Source organism: Dicentrarchus labrax, unplaced genomic scaffold, assembly GCF_905237075.1.
Source record: "Dicentrarchus labrax unplaced genomic scaffold, dlabrax2021, whole genome shotgun sequence".
Classification (NCBI taxonomy): Eukaryota; Metazoa; Chordata; class Actinopteri; family Moronidae; genus Dicentrarchus; species Dicentrarchus labrax.
Genome location: NW_026136708.1, coordinates 25,068,035 through 25,095,570, shown reverse-complemented (window position 1 = coordinate 25,095,570; position 27,536 = coordinate 25,068,035). Strand labels below are relative to the sequence as shown.

Below are 27,536 nucleotides of genomic sequence, written 5' to 3'. Positions count from 1 at the left end.
ATCCTGTATCCTGTCAGATACTGATTAACAGTTATGTTTTGTAATGTTATGTTAGCTGTTAGGTTGGCGCTTAAAAATATTTTCATCAGGTTTGTGAATCGATATTTTTAATGTTAATCAACTGCACACATGGCTCAAGCACAGAGCATAATAAGTGAAATAATAAAACTAAAGTTCAAGTGCAAACAAAAAACAATGAAGAAGGCAGTTCCTCCCAGAAAATCCCTGAAGCCAGTTTGAATTTCCCACTCAAGTAAATCCCCAAAACACTATCAGGTTTGTCTGTTAGTGACCAGCCAAAATACAATACCCTCTGTGGTTGTGATAGCAGCTCCCTACGGTATCTGTGCCTTTAAACGAAACGTCTTGAACCTTTCAATTTAAACCCGACTGATTAAAAAAACGGCGACTGTAAAATGTAAATGAATAAAGTACACAAACATCAAATTCCCTTCCAGACTGTTACCATCACAGAGTCTTAGAGAACATTTTAATCTATGTAAATAAATGTGCAATTATCCTCCAAACTCCCCCTAACCTCTGATGAGACAGTCACTACAAAGTCCAGTCAAACTTTGTTAAAACTCATACAGCTTTATTTAAAATTCTAGTGGAGATCCAAAAGTTTCCAAAGATCCCAAATATGCAAAATATTGGGGGAAAATGTGTCTGAAATGATGCACAAACATTTTATATATTTAAATTTTATGAAAATGTAAAGCAATAACCAAACAAGTGTTTGAATATTTCACTGGTAAAAATCATAGAGCTCCAATAAAGAGTTACTGTAGAGTTACTGTTAGGAGTATATTGGCCAGAGTTAGGGTAAGAATATCTGGGTAAGCCAATCAGAGGCAGAGTAGGTACATGACTTTGCCATCCTGGGAACAAAATATATAGTTACCTATACAAGCCTCAAGAAAAAAGACACTCGTCATGTAGTTCTACCACTAAAGGTGTGGGCGGCAGCAGGTAATGTGTCTTTTTGGAGGTTGTTCATCTCCATATGAATGTGTGACACACAGCAGGTCTTTCTCTACATTGTGTCCAAGTCACCCAGAAGCCATTAAAACATCAACAGGACACTTGCGTCCATACAGTTAGCTGGTGCACTGAGTGAGGCCTGATGGACACACACACATGCACCCACCATCAGACAATGAGTCCTCAGAGCGGCCGGTGGTGAGTGCTCTGCAGACAGACAGTCAGGAGTGATTGAGTTTCAGGCACTAAAAGAGGTTTTCAGCAGCTTCCCGGCCGAGCTGAGTGGAGTCAGTGATCAGGTGAGTTGGCACGGTGTTGTGTAACACTGTCGTCCATCAGGAACCCTTATTCTCAGTGACAGCTTTCTTTCTGGTCTGTAGTGAGTGAGAGGAGTAGAAATCAGGTTCAAGCCCCCCATTTTGGGCAGAATTCAACCTACTGAAGTGTCTTTGAGCAAGACATTTCCTGTGTAGCTCCCTTTGGAGGGGGATTTCCTTACAGGAGTTATTATCCTGCTAATCCTGGTATCATCAATACTGCCCTCATACTCAGATTTTGACAATTGACAATCATAAGCCGCACATCCAAATTACGGAATTCTAGTCCTTGGAAATACTTTTCGTTGTTGTCTATCCTAGTCTAAAGACCTGCGAACATTAGGAAAATTACTCTGCTGATGCCTATTTTTACACGTTATTTTTGCGCGTGACTATACAACAGCAAGGCTTGAACTTTGTCGTCAGTCCCTCTGCTGAATGCTGTCTTCTGTAACCCCATGTTTGTGTACTTGACTACGTCAATAGGCCATTGACAAATGTCCTGTACCACACTTGGTTTTTGGTGGTTCTTTTGAGATCTCCCCTGTTGAGCCCACTCGCAGACAATGTCCACGTTGATGTGTCAACAAAAATAAAATGCTGTAAGTATTTGTAAATGTTTAGCGCTGCAAGCCCCACCCCAAAGTTCCTGTATTTTTGGAAGTTACTACCCCCCGAGTAGGAATTTTAATTTGGTGGAAGAGGGTTCCTCCAAAGGTTCCTAGTCCCTTGTGTGGAAACGTGGCTATAGTGACTCTAAACTGCTGATTACATACTTACATACAGGCTCTCATTACATTTCTGATTCTGATTCAAATCCATTCTAAATCTACAGGTAACAGGTGTAAATATGTTCTTCAAGTTCTAGTAAGATTCAAGGTCCTTTTGGTAGTTCATAGTCTGTTGAACTCTTAACCCTGCCTGTGTGAAAGCCTTGCAGAGGTCCGCAGTTACATGTTATCAACACTGTTTCAGCAGAAAGCCATATCAGCATTGTTCTATCACCTAGGCTGTCACTGCTGTAGACAAAGGTGGCGTTGACCGTCTGTCTTGCTGCCTACAACTGTGATTATCACTCTCTGCCATGAGTCAGTGAGCCCTGACAGGGACAGTGTCAGGCTATACGCTCCAGGATAGTTTATTGTCTGTTCACACCACTGAGAATAGGTATTTATGTTCGGCTTGACTCATGGCCACATATCGGAAACCTGCATGTGGCTAAAAAAGAGCCACCTTGGCAACCAGCTGACCATCATCTGGAACCTTAAATCTAGACTGTCTAGACTCCATGTTTTTGCCTTTTTAGCAGTTCCTAGAAAACAAACTTCTACCTAGCTTTCAAACTAAACATTATTGGTAATTGGCAATAGCCAGAACAGTCCACAGACAGGCAAACCATTGTATTATCTATTTTATACATACAGTGTGAGCGCATAAATAGCGGGCTTTGGCTTTACATCACAGACTATTGACTAACATCATTTTTGCAAAATCAGTGTATGCACAGCTTCAGAGACCAGAGGTCTAGGTGTAAGGTTGAAAATTAAATAAATAATTATCCTTGGCCCTGGTCCTGGTTCACACTCCCATTGAGTCACTGTTTTCATGGTGACGGTTTACTCAAAACAGTGTTATTTCCGTGATTAGAAATGACTACGTTTAGCCAGGCGTTTGAGGCTAATCAGACACAACCTTTCCTCAGAAAAGAGAACTGCACTCTAAGGTGCCATTGTTTCTGAGATGCTGCTGACAACATTGAACTTAATCTGGTGGAAACAGGAATTTCTGCGTTCATTCTTATCGGCGTCATGTCCGTATAAATCTGCTCCCCTCGTCTCTTTTCCTCTTCAAAATTTCCCCTTTCAAACATCCTGCCTCTCACACCCATTCTCATGTACCATTAACCCACATAAGACCCTTGTGTCCCTCTTACAGTCTACTTCAGTTACAGTTACCCCTACCCTTGCCCCCGTTACCTCTTTCCTCTGGCTTTGTCACCAACTCCCTACCTAAATATTCTGCTCCCATTTCAACCCGTATCCCTAAAAATGTGACTTTCAACTTTTAATGTCCCAGCATTTTCATCCTAACAGCTGCTACTTCTTTTAATGCAACAACTAAATTACCCCTTTGATCTCTGCCCAAAATTATTTTGCCACTCTTAATATCCTCAACAAATGGCACTGACCTTTTCAACAACTAACCCAAAGAATTACCACTGCCTGTGATATCTACTTTTTTAATCAGTCTTCAAACATGAATACAAACCTTCTTATTAACCCACTTCTACAAATTTGCCCATTAGTAATGCATCCAACAAGTAATACGTACCCCTTTTTAATCTTGACCACTGTTAATGTACCTAACAATTATTATCATCCATTTCTGACCCTTGAACCTAACAGTTGCCCCATGTATGATACTAATACCCACCCCTGTCCCAAAACATTTTTGTTTCTCCTGGAACTTATATTTTGCCCTAATCTTACTGTCCTCAACAAATAATACCTTCTCTATTCAACCCCTGTCCAAATAATTATTGCTTTCTTTGTGTGATTACCCCATTCTTATACTGGTGCCCCAACATCACCAACACCCCCAAATGCCCCTAACCCTCTGCACCTCCATTTCCCCTAACCATGCCCAAGAAACCCCTGCTTCCTGCCCGTACATACCAACTTCCAAGTCACGACCAATTAGAAAATTCCTGCTTATCACGAGCCTCGACCCTACATGTTACCCCATCCCTTACCACTTACCAACTATCACCTACATTTTATTACCCCTACTCCTTGCAAACCACCTTACAGCACAGCTAATGACCCCTTTTATGTCTCTCTCTACCTGCTTATTCAACCTTTTACCAGAACATCCAGCACAGGAAGTATGCCCGCTGGAAGGCCACCTACATCCACAACTGTCTGAAGAATGGAGAGACGCCTCAGGCTGGGCCCATCGGCATGGACGAGGACGAGGAAGCAGGTGGGACACACTGATATGGCACTGGCACACACACATCGCTGTGCTCGCTTGTTACACAACAATTCTCCACATTCTCTCCCTGAGTTGCTCTTTAAAGAACACCGAGGCCAACTTCCTTTGTTGACTTGGTTTTATCGAGGTGTGTTTGTATTGGTGTGTGAGAAGCTTGGCTTTGTATTGTGTTTCTTATCAGGTCTGGGGCTATTGCAGGAATGTCCTGCAGTAGAAAGCAGAAACTTAGTGAGATTAGAAGTATGCAGTGAGTAGAGTAGTCATGTAATGTCTTCTTTCTTTCGGAGTAAGTTTGTTATTTGTTTATGAGAGAGAATGAAATGATTGCAGTCTGAATAAGACTTTGGTCTTTGTATGTGTGTCAGAAATGAACTAAGGCTGTGCTGGGCCTGCATGTGTGTTAATGCGTGTGAGACTGACCTGATATTTATTTTACTATTCTCTGTTCCCCTCTTATCCAGCCCGGATGAACTCTGAGTCGCTGACCTTTATCACATTGCAAAGCTCTAGCCTCTCATGCCAGGCTTATACCATAAAACATAACCTTTAGGAGAAAGAAAGCATGGGAAAACACCGCGAGATCCTGAGGAGATTGACTGAATGAATTAGACAACAAAATGGCCATTGCAGCCTTTAAAGTTCATTACGTTCTGAGAAGCATGTGGTGGGAAAACACAGGGCAGGAAACTAACCTTTTTGTTTGGCTGCCACAGGGGACGTTTCTTCGTATAGTTCACCGTTTTAGCAGCCGACAAGAGATTTGCAATAGATTAGGACCTCCAAATGCTAGTTTTCTGCTCGAGTGACTGCTTGAGTGGTCCAATTTAACAGCCATCTTTTAAAGCTCACCAGCGTTTGTCTTTTGGCAGGTGGTAATTCAGGTTGAAGACTGCCTTGGGTTAAAATCCCCTCTGAAATGGTCTCGGATGCATTTCTTTGTCTCTGGAATGGCTTACCTTTTCCACCTTTTTAACTTTTATTCTGTTCTTATTAATAAATACTACTATTAAAGAACCCCCTGCCATTAACTTTACAAAATGTATGTAAATTATTTTCCCAATTCTACATTTTTTTCCATTTTCTCATATTCCTACTCATCGTGGCTTGAGGGAGCATTCTTACTTATATTGTAGCTTTTTAATTCAATCCCTAGGAGCTTTTGTGAGCTATACCTGCTTTTACAGAGTAGGGCTGCAACAATTAGTTGAATAATTAAATTAATAATTGATTAATTTTGAGTCATTATTTTAGGAGAAAATGTCCAAATTCTCTGATTTTAGCTTACCAAATGTGAATATTTTCTGGTTTCTTTAGTCCTCTATAACAATAAACTGAATATCTTTGAGTTCTGGACAAAAGAAGACATTAAGGACGTCACCTTGGGCTTTGGGAAACACTGATCAACATTGGTCACCATTTTCTGTAATTTTATGGACTTATTTTAGTCTAAAAAACATTTGTATTGTATTGTTGTGGACTTCTGGTATGCTATGCAGTGTTTGATTAACAATAGTTTTGTTGCATGCTAGAGAAAGTTGTCTCCTAGTATTGTTTCAGAGTTTATTTAAATGTTCATTGACATTCATTTTGGTAATATACTGCATGCAAATACTAAGAATACTCCCTTGATTACAATTATGATGAATCCCCCAGGAGAAGATGTTATCCCTCATTGATTTCCCTCATTACACGAGTTCCAGTCCCTGAGGAGGAGATATGGAGATAAAGAGAAACAAGTGAAATGTAACCTGCAGCTCAATATCCTGGCTTCGGAAGACAGCAAACTTCCTCGAGCACAGCGCTCTGTTTGGTAAATTATTCAGATAATTTCAGGACTCTAGTGACTTCAGCTACAAGTATAATTTATACTGGGCCACGTGGGACTCTGCAGCATCTGGACCACACTATAGGCTCTTTCAAGCGACAGGAACACCTATGGGCTTGCACACGTTTCCCTTCCCTGTAGGGAAACTCTAAACCTATTTTTCATGTCAGGAAAGTGATGTTGACGAATTCCTCGCTAAAATAAAGGCCATCTGCTCGTCCACACCCACTCACTCCACATACATGTGGGTGTGTTTGACCCAAACATCGCCTGCTCACCCATGACATCACCTCAGCTGCACACAAATGCACAGTAAACAAACACACTGTAACAGCATGTATGTGAGAACACTTTCTTTTCCTCATCACTCTCTTTTATTCTCTTCCTCTCACACACGTTCACACCCTCTGTTTTCTTACATACACTGCTCGCTCCTTCTCTCCCAGTGTGCATTAGGGTCTCTGTGTCAGTGATGACATCATGATAGTGTATTCCCACTGATGGACGGAGCCGCCAGCGTGCTGCTGATATCATCCACCCAGCACGTGTGTGTGTGTGTGTGTGTGTGTGTGTGTGTGTGTGTGTGTGTGTGTCCTGCTCCCTGGTGTTTCTTTCTTATTTTTTTTGTCTGCGATGTTGTCTTTCTTTCTTTTATTACAGACTTATCAGCAGCCCAGATGTTTGTTTTTGCTTGTGTGTGTGTCAGAGAGAAAGCACATCTGCCCCTCTATCAGAAAGCATTTCTTTCTGATTCCATCATTTTACATTGATTTTTGTTGATGTTTTTAATCCCATAGATACCACATGATTCTGGATTTTGAGGTCAAACTGTGGATTTTTTAGGCCACTTTGTGGTCCGGAGGCTTAACACTTAAGTGGCCGAAGTCTCAGCTGGCATCTGTTGAGCATTATAGAATGAACATATTGTAGCTGTGGGACAATTTTGTCATTATTTGACAGTAGAGATAGACAAGAGAGCAAGGGGTAGGACATGCAACATCCACAATGAAACCAGAGACACTGCCATCACATGGTATGTGACTAAGACCACAACGCCACAGGGACACCCCATCTTAGCTACTTAGCTTTTGAATATTTGTCCATCATGCATCTTCATCACTGAGGTGATTCCACCAGGTACGGCTCTATTACAATCGAGAGTCTGCACAGGGTGTTTAATTGGGAAAACTGACTGATTCTCTTTGCTGTTTCTGTGTGTGACTTCCAGCTCGATCTTCTCTAGTTGTAGGGCTGGGTATCGTTTAAAAATGTTCGATACCAGTACCGATACCAGTACCCTTAACACGATACCGATACCAATTGAGTACTTCATTCAATACTTTTTTCAACTTTAAAAAAAAAAAGCAATCGGTTGTGTGAATGTCACCACTCCTCCCCATTCAAAAGATTTTTACACGGATACATTTTGAAAGTGCTCAAATATTTATTTAATAACTGTACAAACATGTACAACAAAGAATTGTAATATATTTATTGCGTGTCCCCGTATATAATATATATATATTATATATTACCTGAAGTTATCAATGGTTGCTCCGTGATAGGGTGGCCATTTCCTTCACATCAAAAAGGAGCACACTTTGCATACACGGGGACACACAAGCAGATATTTGTTTGGTATGATTATGATGATGATTTTAAATTTTAATGTTTTTCCACCGGATTACATAAAGGTGCATACACATACCACATAGCTAATAATAAATAAACAAGATACAGCCTATGACAACGTGCCCTTCCAATTCAGATTACATAGGTCTAATAAACATCATACAGAAATTTTTTATCTGGATAGATAAAGGGTAAAAAAATACAGCACCTTCTGTTTCAGATGTTTAGGCTTTGCCTAGGCTTTGCCTATACATATGAGTATGAGCATTTTCAGAATTTCAGTCCAACAACCAACGTTATCTGTCGCTGAGAGCTTGATTGACAGCCTGGTGGAGCGCCTGTTGTGGGGAATCAACACATGGCTCATTTGAATATTAAAATTAGCCATGAGTTGATGAAATTACTTATTTTGACTCGGAATGCTGACCAGCCAAGTCCGCCACAGACTAAGCGCGCACGCTTTACCGCCATACAAAGCAAAACCATAGAAACGGTAAAAAAGGTAGTGGGTACAAAAAGAACCGATTGCAGGTATCGTTTGACAGGCGCAGTTTCAATACTACTTGGTACCGGGTTGTTTCGGTCGATACCTGAAAGGTATTGAGTACCGATACCAATCCCTACTGACGAGGCTTCCATCTAAAATAGACCAACTCTGAGAGCACAAGCTTTGTCTAGAACTACAAATGTGGCAATCGGTCGACTAGTTGTTTTAACGTTGCTAATCTCCCTAGTCGACACAGACATTAATTGCAACAAATCTGTTTGAGATGGCACTATTCAGGGGAAAGAGGATGGTGGAACTGGTGTTAAAAAGAAAATGCCTGGTGGAATGCAGCGGTTACACCAGCTGTTACAGCCTTCACACAAGCACAAGGAGACAATATGAAGGGACTCCCTGGCGTTGTGTTTCTTTTGACATTCAGACTTTATGCTTTCAGTGAACCGTACCACACAACCCGGACACCCACACACTGTCAAAACAAGGTGTAAAAATAAATTCTTGTTTAATAATTAGGCTTCCCTGTCACTCTCTGCTTCTGTATTCAATATGCAGAAGTCCTCTGGCTCTTCACAGGTCATAAGTCCATCTTTACATTTGATTTAGGCGGCACCACGCTGTTCTGTTGGACAGGCCTCCGTCAGCTGGTTGCTGCTGTGTAACAGCAGGCACTGGACACTGCCATGATATGAAACAGTTTAAGTAGGTTAATTAACCTCTGGAGGGTAGTATGACTGTGGTTGACACACACACACACACAGACACACAAAGTGTCTCACACTAGCACACACACTCACCAACACAGAAATATACCAGTGGTACTTACAGAAAGACCATTGTCTCACAGCAGCTGTAGTCTGACTTTCCATTGGCTGGGAGGGGGACATGTTTAGCAAGAGGAAAGGAATGGATCAGGGGAGGGGAGGAGAGGAGGGTGGGGGGCCAGAGAGAGAAAACGACTTCCAGTGCAGAGTTGTAAAAACATAAAGGATGTGTTCAGTGAAAGTGTTGTGAAATCTCGTCAGATCCCAGTCAGATCCAGTGAGACACATGGTGGATAGATGGGTTTGAATGCAAGAAGTATCATAAAAAGATTTTAATTTAGTCACTGTAAAGCTTGATATATTCTAAAAACTCATGTGACTGACTGAACAAGTAGATGGCACCGTATGTAAAGGGCTTGGTGCATTTAGTGTTAAAGCCTTTGGGACCAAACAATAAGGGTTTAAGAAGATATCTAAAAATATTGTATGTCACAGTATTTTGTTTTGTGATATTGTATCGATTCTAAAAACCACTGTATCCCATCCAATAGATAGCACTGCTGTAAATAAAACAGAGCTATGATGTTGGATGTTACAAATCACAATGTATCACCTTGCTTACATTTATTGCAACATATTTAAAAGCAACCCTTGTTTAGTGATACGGATCATATCAGCAGATTCGTGCAGAGTATATTGATACTTTCTTACACCCCTACTGAACAGTTGACCCATGAGCTGAACACAGACAGACTTTTTATCTGTGTTTACCAGCACAGATGCACACATTGAGCCGTCAGTCACAAGACACTAAGTTGGTTTGTGGTGGGAGACCGTCCCAGGTTGCTGATACCACGCAGGACCAAAGCAGTACGGGCCAGCGCAGTTATCCCACAGTGCAAATGCATGTGTTCACTGACTAGAATGAGATGCAGGCTACAGTGGGGGTACACTGGGCTACACTGTGACTGACTGAAAGAACAGAACTATGAGCCTGAGCTCAGAAAACATTGTTAAAAGTGCCCTTTGGCAAGACACTCTGCTACTAATTGTCCCAGTGGAGCTGCTCAATGTGCAGCAGCAAAGCAGTTGTACTGTGAATCATCCTCCCTGCTGCTGTAAACAAGGCTGTCTTCTTCAGGACAGCAGGAAGCAGACTTCTTTCAGTCTGAACTGGCTGCCGTGTCTGCTCATTTTTAAAAGTGAGCCACTTTGGGTGTCACACCAACCAAATAACATTTTTGGAATCAAGTAAAACCTTAAATAAACAAATTCTGTTTTTTTACTGCAAAGAGGGAATCTCCAACCAGCATTCACGGCTCCTGGTATATTCCCTAGTTATTCTTAATGAACTTGTCTGTCTAAATAAGGGTTTAGAGTAATGTGGCCCAGAGAGAACAAATCTAACCCACTGGAAATAAGGTAGTCATTAACATGTGCACTCATGGATTAAAGTGTGGCTGAAGAAGGCAAAAAGGGACAACAGACAACTTTTAAGACCTTGTTCTCCAACAATCTAAATTATAGCACATGTTTTTTGATCAATTCTTGATTGATGATTGATTTGTTCTCAAATGTAAATAGTTTCTGGTTTCTTTAGTTGTCTTTGTCCGTAAACTGAATATATTTGGATGGTGGACAAAACAAAACATGCCAGGACGTCACTTTGAACATGCATAAACATTTTCACCATTTTCTGACATTTTATGGAAGTAATCGATTAATAATCAATGGTGGGGGAAAAAATCTGATACAGGCAACATCTGTTGACCAGTTGTCCTTACATGTGGTATTAATTACCTCTTAATGTCTGCGTCCATGCCTCTGTGAATGCATTTATTCTTATTTATGTGTTTGTGTGTTCATACGTGCAAGTGTGTGCCCTTGTCCCTGTCCAAATGTAACATTGCCCAACCACTTCCACGTCTGTTACTGGTCCCAGCTCGTGTTGGCAGAGAGCTGATGGAGATTAGCTAAACTCTCAGGCTGTATTTCATTCATGGCACACTCCTTCCCTTTGGAACTTAATAGCGGTGTGGGGAAAATTCCCTTTCAGGGTCTATTGCCATTCTCCGCATGGTTATTATCACCAATTAAGTATGAAAAAGAACTTTCTCAACTAATATGATCTGATACGACTTTGCGAACTCAGACTTTATGGAGGAGGAACAGCTTATAATTTAATTACTAAATTAAGAAAATACCTCTATGATATCTAATAAAATGTATAATTGAAACTGAAAGTAAGTGACTTGTCACACAGGACCATTGTAAAGTTGTCGTTTGGAAATAGACAAACTCTTACCGAAGTTGGGAGAAGAGAGAAAACATCTTTTCCATCAAGAAAAGTCTTCAGTGCCGTTCTTTACTCCACTTTCAACAAAAAAAATACTCTCCAGTTCTGATAGAACTGAACCTAGCAACATCTACGCTAACCTCTGTAGCAGTCAGCATTGTTGTTTTTCAAGCGACTTCTCACATGCGGCACTGCACACACCTAGCATTAAACCACATAGGTCTAGGTTTAGCTGTCAGTAGTTCCTCATAGGGCGCTGATTGGTCCAAACCACTGTGGTTGGACAGCGCATAGCAAAGGCTGGCAAGATGGATTCTTCTTATTCTTAAAATAATTTAGTCAGTCTCAAATTCTTAGTTTGGCTCTCTGCTCACCTTCCTCTTGATGCACCGATTCAGGACTGCTGATAGATGGTTATGTTATGGTTACAGAAATGATAACTTAAAACAAAACATTTTTTTAGCCTGTATTAATACAGCACACATACAAATGTAAGCTTCATTGTTTACTCCTCCACTCTCACCCAAACAGATTCATAATAATTACATTCATTCTAATGTGCTGTGATCTGTTTGCTAATGTACTCACCCTGTCTTACTAACAACACTTCAGCAGTAAAAGAATGTAGTCGTAGCGTGTGTGCCCAGATGTGACTATATGGTGAGTGTTAATGCTCACTTAACTTTCGGTTTAAGACAAAATATTCCCGTCAGCCTTCCTGCCTGTAATGCGGTAATGACAGAGGGTTGGGGCTTAACATGGTGTCAAATGCAGCCTGTGTCTGCAAATCCAGCCAAACGTTTTTAATCTGTCAAAACATCTTTGGCTGTCAAGAAATGTTGTCTTTGTGTTAGGTGTGGTTGCTGAGAGAGGCAAAGTTTTCAGCGTGAGGCTCAGGTTCTGATCACCACAGTCCATTTCTTTCGCTCTTTTCCTCTTTCTTTTGTAAGCCTTTTTAAAGTCTTCCTGCTTTGTTTGAGTCATTGCTGTGTTCCGTATGCTGTGTTCTTTCTTTCTGTATTTCTGTCTTTCTATGCAAAAATACAAAAAACAATTAGGAAACTAATTCACCAATATGAATGACAAACTAAATGTAGTATACAGTATAAACAATATGTAATATGTCTTGCTTTTCAAACCAAACCAAAACACAACAAATATTAAAAAACACCGATACATTTAGAGAATCTGTTTTTCATACATTCTTTAGTTGCAATGCATTGAGCTCTCCCTACCACCAAATATTAAAATCTGTTTTCTTCTATTAACACGTAAAAATAATGTGTGACTGCCAAAATCTACAGGATATACATTTCTTTATCACACAACGGCTGGAAACCTAATCACACACAGGACTTGTAGACATACAAATGGGGAGAGATTATGGAGTGCCAACGAGCAATTAGGGGTTCAGTGCCTTGCTCAGGGGCTGGCAGAAGTTCTGCATAACGCTGCTAGGCACTAGATAATTCACCTTCCTGAAATGTGATTGGATGGTTACCTTTGCTACAGACTATTTAAATTTAAACATCAATCTGAAACTTCTTCCACTTTGGAAATTATTTGACTTCATACTGTTCATCTTTCTTATCTTTTAAAAGATCTGACATCAGTGACCAAATTCGACTAGTTTCTAATGTCGCACATTCAAGACCTTTTTCAATTTGAATTTGTAGTAAATGGTACTTAATGAGATCAACAGCAAAGTCAAAGTTTGGGGCAATGTAATCAACAATTAACAAATATGTTCTTATGTCCAGAAGTCAGAGATGTTGCTAACAGATGCAAAAGAATAATAATAAAAGCATTTGAAACCATGTTTCTCTGATACGGTCATCAGCAGTCCGACTGCACACAGTTAAAATGCTGAGAAAGTCGCTGCATCGGGTCCCATTTTTTCATCTGAAACCAATTTCTGATTGAACATCTATGAACGTCTTTCTGGCAGCACAGTTTAATCTCATTCTCATGAATTCTAATCATTTCACCTAAACTCATTTTCGATTGCCCCATCACCCGATGCGCTTTTGATGAAGAAACCATTTTTCGTGTGTGATTGAAACCAAGTGAGGCCAAGGGGTTTAAGCTCTTCCAATCACCACCAATATGTTGAATGCTTCTGTAGCTGCTGAATTTAATTTCTACAGCTAAGCACCTGATTTCTTTTTAAGCACCGACACCTCTGTATAAAATAAGGGTAAATTAGGGGAATTCATCAGGAATCACCACTGTGCTTTGGGGGCAAACGCCATCATTGTTTGGTTTATCTGAGAGGTGTGAGTTGCATCGACTGTAATGTTGTTTTTTACCTGTTGTCTATAATACATCACTTGCACTAGTAGGTCAAAGTAAGATTGACCAGAAGAACCTGGTTAATAGTGAGTCCATCATCTCGGATATAATATCAGTAGATATTCTACAGTACAGTACGTATACATATAGTAGTTTCAGCTCATACAGATAGTTTGGGTTCTATGAGTATTAAAATGGAAGTGACTGGACTTAACATTTTGTGTTAACTTCTTTCGTCTGACATTGTTTTCATTTGTTAGTTGATTTAATTCTGTTTCTGTTTCAATTTTAACACTGTCTTCTCGTTCTCTCTCCTTCTGTTTCTCTTGTAGATGAGTATGGAGCTGAAGGTTTCTCAGGCCAAGGTTTCACCCAGGGGGGTTCCTTCAGAGGCGGGGCGCCTTCTGAGTCCTTTAGGGACCAGGACCAGAGCTTGAGTCCGGGTCCTGCCCCAGGGATCGGATTTACTCCCAGCCCAGGATCAGGGCCATCGGGTCCCCCCACCACCAACTTCAACAACATCCACATCCCACCAGGGGCCCACGCACCGGCCAACACTCCAGCCGAGCTGCCTCCCCCCTCAGGTACGAAGCGGACAGACGTTTTATATCTAGATGATGTTTTAGCCACACTAGCTCTAGGACTCTTTGAGTGACAGTTTGGTCCAAATGAAAATCTCGACAACTACTGGATGGATTGCCATGAGACATGGTGCAGACTTCCATTTTCCTCTCAGGATGAATTGTAATAACTTTAGTAATCCTCTGACTTCATCTAGCAAAACAAGTAGTCTACAATGCGTCAAGTCTTGGAAAAATTGAAAAATTCCATTGGATTTTTGTCAAAGGAATCAGGACCATGCCAACCTCCGCGCTGCAAAAAAACACTTTATTAATTCGAAACAGGTAATTATACTCCAAAAGTAACCCACGCATTTGAATTTTGAATAGAAAGTGACAGAGCGTACTGGCCGGTGTCGATATTTTTTAACAGATTACAACAAAAAAAATGTTAACAAAAACATCTTGTGACGAGAGAATTGGTGGATATGGATGCAACCGAGTTACCAAGACTTAAGGAACAGGTTTCATTTTTTTCAGGAAGACAGATGAAAGGAATGCCTACAGTAACACAGTAACTGACACTGATTGGTTGACAACAGCAATGCTGTGGTTCAAAGTCGGCCTAATTGGATGGACTTCAGCGATGCTTCAGTAAAGGGAGCCAAGCAGGTCCGAGTCCAGCTGTGATGTATTTACTGGACTTCATCTGAAACTCTCTGGAATGGGTGTGTCAGTGATAACTATTAGTCACAATACTGCTGTATCAAACCTGGTGATACAGTATAGTGGTGATTACATTGCTGTCATTACTGGAACGGGGATTCCAGCGTCCCATAATTCTCTCATTATTGATTGTCTTTCATTTTTTACTCGCCATCCTTTCTTATCATCTGTCATGGAATCCTTCCTTCTTACTAATTTCCCCAGATATCGCTACGTGACAGCCTTACAATATTCTGGCACCGCATTCAATAATACACCTCCCTGAGAGACTCCCTAACACACTCTTCAATGAGTGCTGTCTGTGTTTGTGTGTTAAGATGAGGGAAACGCTCCAAAGTGAGGACATTAGGATCTTATCTGTGGTCAGATTTTACTCCTACATTGGAGTTTGTGTAAAGTTCAGCAATAATTGTAATTATTGGGAGGCCGTTATTAAGATATTGATTTAAGAACTGTGTGTCAGTGCACACAAGAAGACTTAATTGTTCCCTTGAGTGCAAAGGATAAAGGCTTACGTAACTCACTTTGTCAAGGCACTGTTGCAAGTCACAAGTGTGTGTGTGTGTGTGTGTGTACGGGTGAGAGGAAGTTTAGTTTTTGTTTCCAATGTCGAGGGACGGTGCACCAGACAAAGTGTGAATGCTTTACACACACACACACACACACACACACACACACACACACACACACACACACACACACACACACAAATCAAGTCATTTGAGGTGATCGATTACACAATTCAATTCAATTCAATTTTATTTGTATAGCACCAATTCATAACAGAAGTTATCTCAGGACACTTTTCAAATAGAGCAGGTCTAGACCGAACTCCTTATAACATTATTTACAGAGACCCAACAGTACCACCATGAGCAAGCACTTGGTCGACAAGGGCAAGGAAAAACTGCCTGTTAAAAGGCAGAAACCTAGGACAGATCCTTCGTCTCTGGGTGGGTGGTCGTCTGTCTCGACCAGTTGGGGTGAGAGAGAGAGAGAGACAGAGAGAGAGAGAGAGAGAGACAGACAGACAGACAGACAGACAGGTGTACAGCAACAACAGTATTGGCAATGGCAATCTAGCAGGACCATGGCAGGAGGCTCTACCAGGATCGATAAGAACCACAAGAGTCCGCACAAAGAGCTAGCAACAGTAAACACAAACACTTGTTCCTGCTGTTGGAAAGAAGTGATTGAATGAAAAGAGCGACAGAAGTTGACTTTGGTGCTCGCCCAGTCGCTGACGGACGAGCTGTGTGTGTTCACCTCCTGATAGTGAGCGGCTGTTATTGATCACAGCGATATCTGCTGGCTTCAGTGTGTGGGAAACAGAAAAGGAATGTTTTCGCACATGTGGTTGATTTAAATTTCCTAACTCTCTTTAAAAATCTGGGAATTGATTGGTTTGTACTTTGAATAATAAATGAGTGTGTTAATATACATCTGGTTGAAGCACAAACATCTGAGTTCAACCTTTTTGTTTTACATATTCTGAGGGATTCTGTTTCCATTTCTTTCTTTGATTTTCTGGAAGTTATTCTGAGGTGTCTCACTGGAGGAGAACCTCATTTACAGTAAACTACAAGAAAAGTGTCTTCTTGGAGCAGAAAAACCTCAAATCAACAGTTATGGTTGTCCTCATGTGCACTGGAAGCGTTTCAGAGGTGAAGCATCTTCCAGCAGTCTGTTCAACTGACGCAACAATATAAGAAATTATTATGAATGTCTTTGGTGGTTTAAAATGACCATAAAATCCTAGTTTGAATCCTCCTGCAAGTGACAGACACAAAAACCTAGCTCTGCTGTTTGTACAAGGTCAGTGTTAAAATAGAATTACAAGACATTTTTCAAACAGGGATGAGTGAAATTTCAAACCATGGTTTTGATTTTCATCTTTTATTTTGTATAACCAAAAAAAATAGAAGAAAATAAATGAAGAAAGATTTTGGAAAGTTTTTTTCATATTCTGAGACAAAATGGGGTAATTTTCAAAACAAGAGTGTCAAATGTAGCGTTGCCAGTGTTCCAGTGCAGCTTTAACCCTGGCTAAAATGTCTTTGGAACCCTACTCTGATTTAGACAAGGTTCAAGGTTACTGTATTTCTACCCATAGGTAGATTTGGTTTGCAGTAAAAGACGAGGCATTCAAAAATATAAAAACAAAAAGCAGCTCAGACAAACATGATACAAAAAAAAAAAAAAAAAAAAAGGGCGCCAAAACAAAAAAAAACACTTAATAATAACCAATAAAAAAAAAAAAAAAAAAAATTTTTACGCTTTGTTCCACATCTTGGGACTACAATCCCCTGTCCAGAAGGAAGAAGCTGAAATTCACAGTGCAAAGGGTGGGAGTCGTCATTTAAAATCGAGCTGGTAATCCGCTGTAACTGTTACACTGTGACTCACCAATCAGCCTTCTAGACCATTTAACAACATCATTGACTGAGGGAGTTTCTGTTTCTCAGAGAGAGGTTTTAGACCCATGCGCCAAGAAAAATATAAAATTGATTCAATAAGAGCTTAACAGTTTTCCCCAAAGATCAGTTATGAGTCATTGATTATTGTAAGAGTGCATACATTCCACTGTCTGACCCTTGATGGATGCGACTATGTGTGCGGGCATTTTTTCTAAACTCAATGATTGTGTCTTTGGTTTTAGATGTGTTTAATTGAAGATAGGAGTCCTGTCATCCGCATAAACCTCACTGTGATTAAATTAAGAAAATAAAGGGAAAGTCAGCTCAAATGACATTATAGCATTCATCAGTTTCTCAAAAACTGAACAGGTTTTCACACCGCATTTCACATGGTTACAGTCAGGTCATCCTCAACATAAAACAATGAACATTTAAGCAAATCAAAACATGACAGTTCAAATATGAGGAAATGATGAATGGTACAATGTAATGTGAGCTGACTTTCCCTTTTATTTTCTATTATGGAAGCATTTTTTAGCAGATTAGGACTTATTTGGTAACGGTACATTCAATAACACTGAAAAATGATGTGTAATATAAAGTCTTTTATCCTTTATGGCCGCTCCAAGTACCGGTACCATAACTGTGCAACCATTTCGTAAAATCCACGTGGCAGCTTGGATTTTATCTAAAAGGAAAATCTACATGACCAAAATAGTACACTGACCGAACATAAAAAAATAGTAATGTCCAACTAATGAGTAGTCAGTTGTCAATATTGTCATTTTCTGTACACTCACAAGTATATTTTATGCTTCAGGCACACAGGTTAATAGATCTGTAAGATCTGTAGATCAAGCCCTCCAAATTAAAAGTCAAAGGACCAGATTTACTAAGAAAAAGACTCATTATACAGACTTAAGAATTAATTTGAAGTGTTTTTGTTGACCAGCAGAAGCAGCAAAACCAGTGCCTCTTCCCCGATCAGTGCCCACTGTTGACCCCACACTGCTCAACGCCCAGCAGCAGGGTAAGAACACACACACACTAAATACAAACCACATACAGATCCATCACATGGGCACCACACACGTTTACTCACACAGGAGTCCTTTTCCTCTCTCTCTTTCCAGCTGTCTTTCTGTTTAATTCCCCAAACGTGATCAGAGAGTTTGAGCTCCGTCAGATAGCAGCTGCTGGAGTTTTAACAGAAACTAAGAGCGGGTTGATTTACATCACCAGATCTCTGTGGTATAGAGAACTGGTGGTATAGATTTGTCTTTAAAATACTGCTGCTTGTCAAAAATGCCCCCGTAGTTTAGGGCCAAAATGCATTTAACACATCTCTGTGGTCTGCTGTCTGTAACTATAGTAAAACCAAAAAAACATGAAGCTGTGCACAGTTGGAATGCATTTGTTAAACTCATCCCAAACTGTAGCTCCTTTTAAATCCAGCTTAAAGTCTTTATTAACCTGCATTAAACTTCTTTTATTTTTGTCACTATTTCTATTTGTGCTTTTGTTACACTACCTTGTTTTTACATGTTACCATGTACTACTATACATGTTGTAAAGATGAAAATGCACATTGTCTATGTTCACTGGGAACGTCCGTATGTATAAATGCAAAGACTTCTTTATGTTTATCTACCTTCATGTTCTAATTACCGGACGTTATGTTAAAATGTTTCCAACTGGCCATCGTCAGCTGAACAACCAACTTACAAACCACTCGTCTGGTTCTGTATTTTTAAAGCTTTGTGCTCCTGGGTTAGCTCGTGAAACGAGAGTGTTGCTAGGCAGTGGCTCACACTCTTTGGAGGCAGGCCGCTAAATTAGCAGAATAAAACGACAATCACCAGGACTCAGCCATCGCTGAAAAATAAATAATTCCCCAAATGATATATAAATAAGTAAAAAAGAAACTAGATGAAGTGTCAATCAGATACGACCTTTAAAGTGAGTCTGACAAAATCATTTGAAGTGTGAATAAGAAAAGAGATTCAGGTTCTGAGAAGCTGTAATGAGATGAAGTTAATGAAAAGCAGAAAATGTTATTATATTTTCACAATTTTCACTTCTTCCCTATTTCCTGTCTTCTTACTAAAGGTCTATATTGAGCCTCGTGTTCTTTGTCACTATAAACCAGTGATAAAGTTACTCCTAATGGAAACACTGAGCCGTCAGGCCGGCTCCTAATGAGACATTTACTGTCGTGGAAGAATGTAGGACGTATATATTTGGTACTTGTCACGGGTAGTTTAAAATCTGCTGTGTGTTAAGACTTAAGGCAGATTGAGAGCGAGACATTAACTGTGCTGAAATGGTGGCAGGTTTAGCCACAGGCTTTCAGCTGTCTCATAAAAGTATTTTAGCGTGAAATCTGAAACGCAGAACCTGCATTTGAACATTTCTCCATCACTAACAGGATTATGAGATGGTGGCACAAACTCGACATGCTATTTCCTCTCGATGATGTCATCACAACAAAAACTTGAGAATCTGAGAAAAAGTATGGGTTCGACTCCACTGAGGTACTTTACTGTCACAGTTCTGCTTGTTGTCATGTAGTACACATCTATTCATCAGTATACATCTATTTTACATTCCCACACATTTTCTTGCACAGTTTATGTATTTTGCATTCCATACGATCAGTATTTCGAGTAATTGGTAGAAAAGACACGTCTGGTCTATCCCAACTGATCTTTGAAGCCCACTTTGAAGTTATGAGTTATGATGATGTCTTTCAAAGTCACCCAGTAGGTCAACTCTGATCTTTTTAAAGCTGGAACAAGGATAACGTATGTAAAGAGGAACCGTTGAAAATGAAAATGTGGTAGGGTCAGGGTTCAGTAGTATTTATTCAACTCTGAATCCAGAATCAAGTCCTTCTGAATCCCTTATCGTATCTAATTAGATTCAGCCTCCATCATTCTTAACAAACAACAATTTAGCTGAGATCGCTATTTATTGCGGAAGAAGTTTTTAGTGTCAGCCTACTGAGTCTTCACATCCTTCACCTAAAACCATCACATTAGCCAAACAGCAGAATATATCAAATGTTGATCAAATGTATAGGCGGGTGACATAATAGGGAGAAACCAACATAAAGATATTCCTAATTTGTTGTTTTGATGGTGGTGGTGGAGCGCACTAAGGGCCAAAATCCTTCAGGCGCAGCTGATCACGCCCATTCAAGATAATGTGTTTAATTCCACGCTGTGAGTGGTTGGGGTGAGTGGTCCATTGGCAGGAGGTCAGGCACAGAAGTGGCATAAAGAATCCAGTCCTTTTATCCATTTAAAATACCCAGAACCTATATCGTTTTCACTTAACTCAAATGTGTAATCTTTGTAATGAGGGGTTTATGCACTGCAACCCTACTATAATATCCCAATGACCAAATCAGAATCAACTTGGCCTGCTCAGCGTTTTTATCCATACCACACAGCGTGATTGGATGTGAATTGCTTAATTGTACCATGCAGTGCACCTGTGTGGAAGCATCTGCATTCATTATGTTTCTCCACTCATTTGTTGAGGCTTTTCCTTTAATTTGTCACTCGTCTGTAGCTGACACAGTAAAATAACAGCTATTGACTTTTACACCTTATTTTTCAGGAGCTTCTCAGTGCAAAAACAGGAAGTCCTGATAAGTCAATCATCTTCAATTATTGATATGATTGATATGACAGATTCAGCCTACGGAAATGTACTTGATGCAGATGGATCTCTTTTTTTTTACACAAACGAGAGTGATGTTACAGAGTGGTGCTTCTGGTCTCTTGTCACACGTCTGTCTTGTTTGTCTTACAAGACTATGTAAAATATAAAAAAAGATTTAAAAAAACATAAAATAACAAGCCAGCGACTTGTGCTATTTCTAAAAAGTAATTTTACAATATGACCAACACAAATAGTGGGCTATGTTGTACAAAATGGCCCATGGTGAATAAGTAGCACTAAAGTACCAAATACTGTAAGTAGCAGCACCATAAAAGGATCAATCAATACTGAGCGAAATTCTTTATCAACCCTTGTTAAACAACATAAAGTACCATATTCATAAATACACAAAAACAATTAACAAAGACACAAGCAAATACTTAAACTTGGGATTTTTATCACAGTATAGTCAGATTCCTGTGTACTGTATGTTAAAAGCAGTGTAATAGCAAGCCACCTTCACATTCTCTATAGGAGAGCTGAAGGCTTCCGATGTTCCACAGTGAGCCTGAGAAAAGGTTTGGAAGAGATGGAGGGATGATAACATTGATGCAACAGGAGTCCTCATAAAAATAGCACTCCTCTCTCTCCTCTTCTGAACACCAGAAGATGTAAATATATATAATATAGCTGCTGACTAACCACTGAAGAAGGGACACTGCAGGAGACGGTGGTGACGGTGATGGTCGCTGTATGATTGGTCCCTGCACCAGTCATATGTCTGCCATCTAACCTATCATTTCAACCACACCACCGCCACTTCACCGCTGTCTAGACTATCATTAGCTGGTAGCGGTTAGCCACAGAGAGAGTGAGAATGAGAGGGAGTGGTGGAGAGCTTATAGTCTGAACACGAAGCTCCATCTTTTTCCCATAATTCACTCTCCTTCAACGACTGCCAGGTTATTGGGAGAAAACAAGTTACTGTCATTGTACATTTAGTTTCTCTGTTACATTTAATTGTTGTTGATACAGGGACCCACCGGTATGAGCACTGATTTCTTTCATCCTGCTGCTACAGCCATTCTTTCTCTGCCTAAAGTGTTTCTCATGCACAGGTTCATGACAAAAACTGCTGGAAACCTGGTAAATCATCTGCAGTGTATGCCCATGAAAGGTTGCTTCAGCAGAAATCCTAAATGTTAGGAAAGCAGACTTGTGACTTGAAAGTTGCCTGTGTAGAGGCTAGATCTGCAAGATAATCCTAGGTGGAGACTTTCTGATATTATTTTTCCCTTCCCGATATCGAACTTGCCGATACGAGTACCAATTGATATTATATTATAATTTGTTAACATCCTGTCTTATGGGAAGCTGCTGGGTAGCAGCAGGGTACCATTTTGGGACTAATAAATTATGATATTGGATCAGTACATTGACTTGAATTGTACTCGCTGATAACCGATCTGTACCTGTAACCGGCTTTATCTGAGGCATTTCCAGTACTGGTATCTGGTATCAGAACAACCCTAATTCTAGGTAGGAAAAGTAGAAAGACAAGCAACAAGTACGTACTACTACTTACATGAGCTGATTCACGGAGCAAATGTGATCAAATTGTGCTGATGCGCTCATACAGACAGGGACATAAAACAATAGTGTATCCTGACAAGTTGAAGCATGTCATGACGTTGTGAGTGTGCTGCCCTTTAGACATTTATTTGTTTCTGCTACTTCTAGTGTAGGACAGATGTGTTGCTGCCACTCACAGCTGTTTAATTGGCTTTCACAACACCAGAAAAAGAATAAAAAAAGAACATTGTCTTCAGGTTCATGTTATTGAATTGTCCCCAATTGGAGACTAGACAGGACCCTTGTTGCACGTCAGGATGTGACCTCTGTCTCTTGCATGAAAGTCTGTCCGACCACCAATCAGAGGTTTTTAAAAAGGTTTTTCTTAATACCTGAAGCATTTAAAGCATATTTAAGAAAGCAGATTTCTCCTTTCAATTATATTTAAGTAAGGCTGGGTACTGACCTTCGATGATGGTGACCGAATTCCGTCAATACTACCAAGTATCAAAAAATGTCTTTAGCACAGAGACCGTAAAACGTGTCGCTCTGCCACTATTTCCCAACACAGTCATTCCCTTTTTCTTCTTTTTTGAATGAGGCTAGACATATTGCTGCCATTCTGTTTGTTATTAATGTTCCTTTGACAGTTTTTATATAGTCCAGTACTGTACAGTTTCTTCGTTTTAGTCTAATTACCCAGGCTTCCTCCTTTAGGGTGAGTAATTGCACCATAGTGAAAAAATATATATCATTTTATAAAATCGTAGTCAAGGTATCAGTATTGCTATCAAATTTATTTTAACGATACCCAGCCCTATATTTAAGAAAGGTTAAAGTTTATGGCAACCTTGTGACTAACTACATGAAGACTCTTGAAACCACGACTGCCGTCAGCCGTGGCTCAGGTGGTCGTGTAGGTCGTCCATTAATTGCAGGTTTGATCCTCGTCTCCTGTATATCAGTGTCCTTAAACTAGACGTTGAACCCTAAAACTGCTCCAGACACACAAACCTGCCGTCATCTGTGTGTGTGGAGCACTGTGTAAATTTACCATAATTATATGTAACTGTTTTAAAGTAAATTAAAACGTTTTCAATAAAGATGAGCATGTTGCTGAGTCAGCCTGTTATGGATAAATTATAATGAAATCATATTACAGTTCTTTAGCTGAATATTGCCCATACTTTAGGATTTGAGATACATGTAGAAACAGCTTTTTGAAGGGCTTTATATTTCTACAAACAAGTATGCTCACTCAGCAGAACCCTTAACTGGATAAATAGGTGAAATGAATAATTCAAGCTCTTTGGTTCACACTTAACTGCCAAGTCATTGAAAGAGGAAAAGTATTTTTTTCTTTTCAACACTGCACTTTTTTTCCTCACAGAGCGAAATCAGGCGTGCCCGCTAAACTGTGCGTCTCAGGCAATTACACTTTTGTCCGATCACCGTTACAATTAAAATGAAAGAAGCCTATTTGAGAAATACATTAAGCCTCAGTCCGTGCAGATAAATGACAGAAAATGTTGCTTGCAGCACTCCATTAAAACATGTCAAGCAGCTTGAAAAGAAGAGGCAAATTACCCAGTAAGCATGTGTTTTCTGCTCAGCAGCTCATGCGTTTTCTATTCATGAGCGCTGGTATGGAACTTTTTTATTCATTCAGTCAGCAGTCCTCTTTCAGCTACTCTCCTTTCTCGTTCTGTTTTGTTAGACACGTGACACAATGCAGAGCAACAGAAAATACTTTTGTACTTAATGCACCATTAATCTTGAACCCTCAATCAAAGGGAGAATATACCTGAATTTCAACCACTATTGTCGAACAGTAGGCCCCTGAGATAAATCTGGGCACAAAGTTTTTAAGCCTTTATTATATTGTTGCTTTGAAGGTATGGGAAATACCAAATTATTGAGGTTTAATTTGTATGCTCTGCCATGTATTGTACCTGGATTGTTGTTCTTTTGGAAATGAGAATGACACTGACATGTTCATATTGATATCAGTTTTCATAGCACTAGCTGTTCTGCCCACATTAAGGGTTTTTGGGGCCAGCGATCACAAAGTGAATTTGAAGCCTTCTGTTTATCGTGCAGCCTTATTTATTGAACTATTCCTAACAATGTTGTATATTAAGGATTAAAGGTCCAGTGGGTAAGAGTCTGGATGTTCTATTGGCAGAAATGGAATATAATATTTAAAGTTGTGTCTTCATTACTGTATAATCACCTGAATATAGGAATCGTTTTTGTTACCTTAGAGTGTTTATATCTACAGATGCCGCGGTTCAGCCTCCATTGATTCCGCCATGTTTCTACAGTAGTCCAGAAGAGAGAAACCAGACACTGGCTCTAGATAGGGGCATTTTTCACACGTTTTGTGGCCACTGTAGTTTCTCCTCTGTGCTCAGAAGGGGAGGGTAAAACAACGGAATTGGGGCAGTACATTTTTATAAAGTCACCCAAGAAACATAACTCACTTTCTGGACTATTTCACCCGCAATTCTTTTTTCACAACAGCAGGTGAGCCGTGTGTGGAGGAGGCTTGTTATTGATGACGCCTATCGAAAAACCAAACTGTTGCTTTACCTTGTAAAATATCCACTGGGTCCACTCGATAACGTCTCTCTCTCTGTGTTTCTCTGCAAAATGCTAAAATAAGTCGCTATGTATATATATATATGGTCAAAGATTAAATATAACTTTCTTCTAATTGGCACTTACCACAGATCAAACTATTTAGAGTGAATATCAACTGGCCGATCAATCGTGTCACCCTTACTATGCATAAAAGTGCACAGCTTTGCAGTGAGCTGAAAACACGTAAAGGTTGACGGCTGAGGAGAGGAGTTGGTCTTTGAAGTTATAGATAAAACACAGTAAATTTAGTGATACTGAGTACAAATGTGATACTTTCATTATGCTTTGCTATTTGCACTCTGCTGAGACTTGATTGATTTCTCTTTTCGAAAAGCTGGCAACTCGGTTTTATTCTGTCTTTCTTAAATGATGATGTGGTCTTTAGAAAATGATTGTTCAGGTCATTTTTTATCATTAGCACCTTTTTGTAATGCCGCCCCTCTCCAAACTCTGTCCTCGTGGAGCACTGTGGTTCCTGGCTGTCTCCCATCTCTTCGCTGACTTTTCTCTCTTCATTTTTCCTCTATTTTCCCTCCTCCTCCTCTCAACCTCTTCCCATCCTTGGGAGTATGCAGTCAGCATATTTGCGAGCCTTTTCCCAGCTTTTTGGACTAGAAGAGAAATCAGCCAAGGGGATTAAGGGCCTTATGGTGCAACATTATTCAATCAGTCTTTTTTCTTTTCTTCTCCAAGACATTTTTAAGAGCAGAGGACCGTGTTTTATGAGCGTTACTAAGCCAAGAGAGACATTATCTGTTGCTCTGGTCCTTCAGTCTGCGCTGCTTCTCAAACTTGTGTCCAGAGACCTCCAGGGATCCTTTATGAGGTCCACCATGTTAACATTAAAGTAGAGGAATACTTTGGTGTCGTTATTATTTCATGTGCTAGACATTAACTCTGAGAGAAACACTGGTTGTGTTGATCTTTAGATTTATCTCTTCTGTTGTGTGGAAGGAAAGTTTTGAACCCTGCCTGCTTTGGTTGGCACTGCCCAAAATACACCAGTGACTTCACAGTTTAACCAGTGAACAAACCAAAACCAAATCCAAGTGATAGTTTGGTGGAAACTACCCATCAACTAGCATACTCTTAAAATGGCACTAAAATCACTTTAGCTTACATTTAGTTAAGAAACACATATATGTATGCATCATCATTGCATATATGAGGATATTCACCATTATCACAATTCACAATAATCACAATAATTAAAATTCACCACCATAAATTTATGAACTTTTGAAAACATACCTACAAATATTATATTCCATTTCTGACGATAGATCCACACACTGGACCTTTTTAAGAATAACAAAAAACAACTGTCAATCCACTGTAAAACAAATTCTATTCAACTCCAAAAGTTTGAAAATGTGACGAATGTTTGACATTGTTTAAAAAACAAAAATCCCCATCAATCTTACATTTTTGCTTCACCCAAATACAGAAAACATTTTCTCAGTTACAGCTTCTTTTATTGAGCCATGAAGATGCTTTATGTTTATTCAGCCATATTTGTGGCGCTTAACATCTACAGAACAGTTTTAGTTGGGGAGATTTTTTAAGGAAGTTTCTGGAAACAGCCTTTAAAATGAGAATTGTTGCGTTAGTAGCTGTTAAGAGATGCAAGCTACGTTCGGACACAGTCCCTCTGAAACATAGAGGATCTACTGTAAACCTGTTCTGCTTTTGTCAGTTGTGAAGCCGAGTTGTTGAATATTATTCTTAGTAATATGTTTAATTTTGTGCTGTCAGTCATTTCATGGCTTGGAAACAGCTGTACGAACGAATGTGTTTGACATGGAGAGCGTGTCCCACACTAGGCCAGACCGTAGAGGTGGGATGGAGGGCCGCGATGGTATGGTTCGAGTTAAAGACAGCCCTCTGGGGAGAGGAGGACGGATTGAGAGAGGGGAAGAGAATGAGAGAGAAGTAAGGGGGGGTTGAGGAGGAACGCAAGGAATTAAGATACAGAGGAGAAACGGAGGAAAGTTTTCAAAGTTTCAAAAAACAAAAATAAAATTTCCGCTGTGGTCTCCGGCAGATTGACTACAGTTTACTACAGTTTTACTCTAATTCTTCTAGTTCAAATCAAGTAGAATTGACCTGATTTTACAGAAAAATCATCTTCTAGAAAGTGAAAGTGTTTTCAGTGTTTGTCATTGCACATACAATGACCATCGCTGTGTATATATTTAACAACCACAACAACAAATGTGGTCATTAATAAGCTGTATGCATGTAGATTTGACTGGCTAGACCATTTCCACAGGGCTTCCATGATAATTACGTTCATGGCTACGGAAAATTTAGACTTGATGCTGAAAAGATTGCTGCAAATCT

At 39.8% G+C, this 27,536-nt stretch overlaps 1 protein-coding gene across 3 annotated transcripts in view; it reads left to right on the top strand.

The window, feature by feature from the left end:
* Positions 1–27,536, top strand: part of vta1 (vesicle (multivesicular body) trafficking 1) — a 64,231-nt gene that overhangs the window by 29,505 nt on the left and 7,190 nt on the right. Inside the window, exons 5-7 of one of the 3 annotated variants that reach the window (XM_051408819.1) lie at positions 4,169–4,283; positions 13,939–14,190; positions 18,265–18,339. In XM_051408819.1, coding sequence (XP_051264779.1) covers positions 4,169–4,283; positions 13,939–14,190; positions 18,265–18,339 — 442 coding nt within the window. Of the gene's footprint in view, positions 1–4,168; positions 4,284–13,938; positions 14,191–18,261; positions 18,340–27,536 lie in introns of all 3 variants that reach the window. The other 2 variants (XM_051408818.1, XM_051408820.1) reach the window with 2 other exon arrangements.